We start from the raw sequence: 6,474 nt of genomic DNA on the forward strand, positions 1-6,474 counted from the left end.
GGAGGTCATGTTGCGGCTGTACAGGACATTGGTTAGGCCACTGTTGGAATATTGCGTGCAATTCTGGTCTCCTTCCTATTGGAAAGATATTGTGAAACTTGAAAGGGTTCAGAAAAGATTTACAAGGATGTTGCCAAAGTTGGAGGATCTGAGCTACAGGGAGAGGCTGAACAGGCTGGGGCTGTTTTCCCAGGAGCGTTGGAGGCTGAGGGGTGACCTTATAGAGGTTTGCAAAATTATGAGGGCCATGGATAGGATAAATAGGCAAAGTCTTTTCCCTGGTATCGGGGAGTTCAGAACCAGAGGGCATAGGTTTAGGGTGAGAGGGAAAAGATATAAAAGAGACCTTTTCATGCAGAGGGTGGTGTGTGTATGGAATGAGCTGCCAGAGGAAGTGCTGGAGGCTGGTACAATTGCAACATTTGAGAGGCATTTGGCTGGGTATATGAATAGGAAGGGTTTGGAGGGATATGGGCCGGGTGCTGGCAGGCGGGACTAGATTGGGTTGGGATATCTGGTCGGCATGGACGGGTTGGACCAAAGGGTCTGTTTCCGTGCTGTACATCTCTATGACTCTAAGACTACTGTTTTACAATTGGAGCACAGAGAAAATGGAAATTCTTTTCTGGGGGTAGTAAGAATTATTAAATATTTTCGACGCAAAGGTCAATAGATTCTCATTAGGTAATAAAGTCAAAAATTATTGGGGTCAAAGGAAACCTGCAGTTTGAAGCAGGCAGCTGTGATCTTGTTGAATGGGGGAACAGGTTTGCAGAATTGATTGGCTTACTTCTCTTAAATCATCTGTTTGTAACTTAGTGTCTAGTTTAAGTGAAGATATTCCTGTAGATTTATTTTGCAAATGCTTTTGTTTTCTTTTGCAGCTTCCTAACTTGCTTTTTTATGGACCTCCAGGCACAGGGAAAACTTCCACAATACTTGCTGCAGCAAGAGAACTCTTTGGGTAAGTTAGCATGATCCTGTTTCAAAAAACAATCGATTTCAAGTTGGATTCAGCTAAAAGGAAGCAGTTTTCAAATGTCTTATGCCACAATTATTACCACCTCTAAATTACCCTAACCATCAATATACTGGAGTTAGGAGGGTTGGCTCCCTATTGAGCAGAAACCTCACTGGACCAGTTTTGTTTACACTGGCAAGAAGAGTGTCAGAGACTGGATTTTTCTTTTTACAGAGGATACCTCACCTCCTGAATTCCAAAAGCCTTTCCATTGTACAAGTCAGGGCCTGTCAAGACAAGTGTAGCTCCAATAATGCTCAAGATGAAGGCACCCTGAAGTGCAAAGTAGCTGTTTAACTGACACCTTGTCCAACACCTTAAACTTCTGCCTCCTTCATAATTGACAACTGGTAACAGTAGTGAGAACCATCTGCAAGAAGCACTGCACCAACTTCAATATTCCTTTGACAGCTGCTTAGAAGCCCACGATATCTACAGTACTTAATGATTTATTGAAATGCACATATTCCATGGCTGCTTCCCAACAAAAAAAACTGAAATTCTTTAAAAACATTGAAGATCTGATTCTTCAAAACTTTGTAAACTGTTGGAAATGCGTAGCCTTAGAATGTGGCTTATTTGACCTGATATACTGACATTAATTCTGTGCAACATTTGCAGCCCAGATCTTTACCGGAAGAGAATTCTTGAGCTAAATGCCTCCGATGAACGTGGTATCCAGGTTGTTCGAGAAAAAGTGAAAACTTTTGCACAATTGACTGTAGCTGGCTCTCGCTCAGAGTAAGTAGCAACCTTTCTGTGAGAGTTAGAGTTATTGTGAAATGTTATTGTAAATTATTTTATTTCAGGTTGGAACAGAACAAAATCACACATTTTTTATTTGTTTACTCAAGCCTAATGACTGGAGAGAATGTAGAAGGCAGAAACAAGTAATTTGGACAACTGGACTATGCCAGTCTGAGATCCACAGTAGCCCTCTCCCACCTGACATTGTCTAACCATGAATTTGCTATTGTGGTAGTAAGGCTCATAGTATATTCTTCTTATTGTTGTTTGTCAACTTGAGGTCTAAAGTGGCGAAATTAGTAAAGCTAAAGCATTATTTATATTTATTTATTTATGTGTTTTGTGTGTTAAAGGAGGGGGGAGAAAGCAATTCTTTTAGTTTCATTTTTGTGTTTCCAGGTTTTGTAAGTCATTACACCTTCAGCTGATCATCCACAGTCTCAAGGATCGTTAGAAAAATTACAGCAAACTTTAAAGATCATGATAGTTTATTCTCAGGAATTTGATTAGGATAAAGGAGTTTCTTTTTACTGTTTTCCATTAGGGTTGTCCCTCATAAGTCCACAGGATTCAGTCCTTTTGAATTGATGTACGGGCATGAGGTGAGAGGACCCCTTACATTATTTTCCGGAACATTATAAATCAGTGCTCAGAAACTGTGTATGTCAAGTTTCCAAGAAAAATTAACCAGAACATGCGAGTTGTCCAAAAAAATTTGAAGATTACCCAACAAACTGAAAGCCTGAGCATAAAGAAAAGCCAAAGCTTGAAGTTTGTTGTCGGGAGACATGGCCTTATCCAGTCAAAAAGAAACTCAATGCTGTGAATCCAACAGGAGGAAAAGTCAGCAAGTCTGTCATGTCAACACATTGAAACAATGTTATAAGGAGGATGGTCAGGAGACAATGGTATTTAGGGTAGTAAAAGGAGTAGAGAGTGAAATAAAACATTTTGAAGCAATTTGAGAATGAATCAGAAATTGAAAATTTCAAAGGTAATCCTCAGTAATCAGGCTGGATAATATGGAGGTGCTTAAAAAGTTAGATGGAATATTATGCTATCTCGTCTAAATCTATTAAGGTGACTCACGCTCTTACAGACTCATAAGGTGATTTGAGTAAATAGGTCAGGGAAAGTATCTTTGGCCATGTTAATGCAAGGGATGTGCTATCATAAACAACATTGTTACAGAGTCAACATAGAGAAGTTAGCCCATGAGGGAAGAGATTAGATTCATGACTGTACGTGTTTTTTTTTAAATTGTTGTCAGAAATTAAAACTGTTTTAAAATCAGGAATTTGCAAGGATTGCTACATGTTTTGAAAAGCAAGTAACCTGGTGCTCCTGGCAGCACTATTTCAGCAGTTGATTGAACAGGCACTAATTGATGTGTTAGTAGTCAAACTGGAGTTGAGGTCATCGTTTACAGATGGAGCTTTGGTTGGCATCAAGAATGTTATCCGTCTGTGAACCAGTGACTCATGATTGATGGCAAGGGTGTTTTGCCTGCCTACAGCTGTGTGATTGGCTGTCTTATAACTGAATAGTTTGAGACTGGGCACGAGATGTAGAGAAGTGATCAGATCCCACCTGCCGAGGAGCTGTCTCTCAGTTCTCTGCAATCAAAACCCACTTTAAACCTGAAGAATGCCAGTTTATCTGTCCTACAGGAGGTGCTGTAGGCTGTAATATTTAACCAATAAGTTGGAGACTTTCTATAGGAGAACAGGCCACTCTGTGCATCTTTCAAATCAATGGAAGCATTTGGACAAGGCAAACCAAGAAGAAACCTTCTGATCAGCAAGGACCAGCTGAACAGATCATTTAAAAAAAGTCTTCTGAACTGTGTTTCCAGTTTTTTGCTCTATTCCTTTTATATTTTTATTCTTGTCAGTGTCTGTATTGTCTGTTTAAGGGGATTAGAGTTTTAATTAGTAGTGTTACATGTTGAGGGTTATAACTGTTTACCTGTATCTAGAGTCTAATTATTTGTACTAAATGATAACTCTTGTTATGTACAGAAACCTAATCTATGTTCTTGATCAACCTGGGTCTGGAAATTGGGAGAAGTAGAGTCACAGAGTCATACAACAGAGAAACAGACCCTTCAGTCCAACTTATCCACACTGACCAGACACTCCAATCTGACCTGGTCCCATTTGCCCACATGCCTCTAAACACTTTGATTCATATGACAGATGTCTTTTGAATGTTGTGGTTATACCTCTCCCCACCACTTTGGCAGTTCGTTCCATGCACGTACCATCCTCTGTGTGAAGAATTTACCCCTCAGGTCCTTTTTAAGTCTTTCACCTCTCACTTTAAAAATATGCTCTCCAGTTTTGGACTCCCCCCCCTCTAGGACCAAGATCTTAGCTATTCACCCTATCCATGACTGTCATGATTTTATAAATCTTTATAAGATTGTCCTTCAGCCCCTGACTCTCCAGAGAAAAAAGCCTCCGCTTGTTTAGCCTCTCCCTGTTACTCAAACCTATCAGTCCTGGCGACATCCTTGTAAATCCTCTCAAGTTTAACGGCATCCTTCCTGTAGAAAGGCGAACTGAATGCAGTATTCTAACGGCGGCCTCACCAATGGCCTGTACAGCTGCAAAGTGACTTCCCAACTCCGACACTGAATGTTCTGATCAGTGAAGGCAAATTGGGTATTTCTGCATACTTTATAAGTCTTAACTGTTAGGATGACTGGGAAAGCAGGATTAATTGTCCACGTGATCCCAATGTGTCATGCCATGATTGACAATGACATTACTGAGTTGAGTCACAGTAACTGGAGCTCACAGTGATGTATCACAGTGGTTGTGTATAGTTTATTGCATAGTCCATGTGCATGAGTAGATTCATAGCATATTTCACAATTGGAGGACTGTATTGAGAAGACTGGGAATGTACAGTTCATTATGAAAAGACTTGTCAAAGGGATATTGGCAAGTTCCAAAAATAGCAAGGGGCTTCTGGAATACTTACCTGTTAAAGAATATCCTCATCACAGAGCGAATGCAGTGAAGGATGACCAGACTGGTGCTGGGCTGACAGGTTTGTTATATGAGCAAAGATTGTGTAAGCTGGGCCTGTATTCACTGGAGTTGAGAAGAATGAGAACGGATCTCAGTGAAACATATAAAACTCTGACAGGGCTGGACCAACTGGAGGCAGGGATGATGTTTCCCCTGGCTGGGATTTCTAAAGCAAAGGGCCAAAGTCTTAGGGGACAGGACAGGCCACTTTGTACTGGGACCTGGGGTAATTTCTTTACTCAGCGGCTGATGAACTTAGGGAATTGTTGACCATGTAAGGTTGTGGAGGCCAAGGCAGGGAATATAAATAAGAACAAAATGGACGGGGAAAGAGCAGCAGTACGATGTGGAAATACAGGATTAGTCATTATTATATTGAATGAAGGAGTGAGTTCAGTGGGCTGAAAGATCTACTCCAGCTCCTATTTTGTATGTTTCTATGATTAATGTCTTCAAGGGTTGCGGAGAGTGTGGTAAAAGTGCACTGAGGAGATGGTCAGACATGAACTGGAATGGGGGATGGGTGGGGGGAAGGTTCAGTGGGTTGAATGGTCTCTTCCTTTCTGTGTAGTCTGTGGGAAAGCTCTGTAAAGTTGTAATGAGCTCTGAGGGTGGCACGGGTAAATCAGTGGTTAGCACTGCACCTTCACAGCGCCAAGGACCCAGGTTCAATTCCCTCCTCAGGCGACTTGTCTGTGTGGAGTTTGCACATTCTCCTCGTGTCTGCGTGGGTTTCTCTGGGTGCTCCGGTTTCCTCCCACAGTGCAAAAGATGTGCAGGTCAGGTAAATTGGCCATAGTGTTGGGTGCATTAGTCAGGGGGAAATGAGTCTGGGTGGGTTAATCTTCGGAGGGTCGGTGTGGACTGTTGGGCCGAAGGGCCTATTTCCACACTGTAGGGAATCTAATCTAATCTAATCTATGTTAGGAAGGAGGTTTTCTCAGGGTGGACAAGACTGGGTTTGTCGTTCTCTTCCCGAAGTACAGGTTGGTGCCTGGTATTCTGTTCAGTTTCATCCTTTTAGACCTCGGAGCAGTTTGATTCAGTAATTTCAGAGGGCATTTAGAGTTAGTGATACTTCTGTGTGTCAGGAGTCACTTTCAGACCAGACCAGGAAAGGATGACCGATTTACTTCCGAAAAGCACATTAAGGAAGCGAGTTGGTGCTTACAATCGGCATTTGTTTAAAGGTTACTATTACAGAGATCAAATTTCAAATCTCAGTATTTTAATCATTGTTTTTAACTTCCACCAGCTGCCAGAGCATTAGCCTGGTCTGAATTAGTAATCCAGTGACATTTCCACAACAGCACCATCTTCACAAGGGGACCTATCGGAAACCACATTGAACAGGTCGTTTCAATGTAGGTGCTGCCTAACAGTTCTGTCAAAGAGCACTTCCACCAATTTGACTATCATAGTTGGTAATTGATCATTTTGGAGTTATCCTCCGCTTGGGGAACTGAGCATAACTGGGCCATTTCCCACCTGGTCAAGCAGATAGAATCATAGAGATGTACAGCATGAAAACAGACCCTTCGGTCCAACATGTCCATACTGACCAGATATCCTAACCCAATCTAGTCCCACCTGCCAGCACCCGGCCCATTTCCCTCCAAACCCTTCCTATTCATATACCCATCCAAATGCCTTTTAAATGTTGCAATT

The 6,474-nt window shown here is 41.7% G+C and overlaps 1 protein-coding gene across 3 annotated transcripts in view; it reads left to right on the plus strand.

Annotated features, from left to right (window-relative positions):
- The window catches only part of rfc4 (replication factor C (activator 1) 4), a 43,013-nt gene that overhangs the window by 10,486 nt on the left and 26,053 nt on the right, over positions 1–6,474 (plus strand). For all 3 annotated transcript variants that reach the window (XM_043702836.1, XM_043702834.1, XM_043702833.1), the window contains 2 exons: positions 885–964; positions 1,643–1,762. In XM_043702836.1, the coding sequence (XP_043558771.1) occupies positions 885–964; positions 1,643–1,762 (200 nt within the window). The remainder of the gene's footprint in view (positions 1–884; positions 965–1,642; positions 1,763–6,474) is intronic.

The sequence above is a fragment of the Chiloscyllium plagiosum genome, chromosome 13 (genome assembly GCF_004010195.1).
Source record: "Chiloscyllium plagiosum isolate BGI_BamShark_2017 chromosome 13, ASM401019v2, whole genome shotgun sequence".
In the NCBI taxonomy this organism is placed as follows: Eukaryota; Metazoa; Chordata; class Chondrichthyes; order Orectolobiformes; family Hemiscylliidae; genus Chiloscyllium; species Chiloscyllium plagiosum.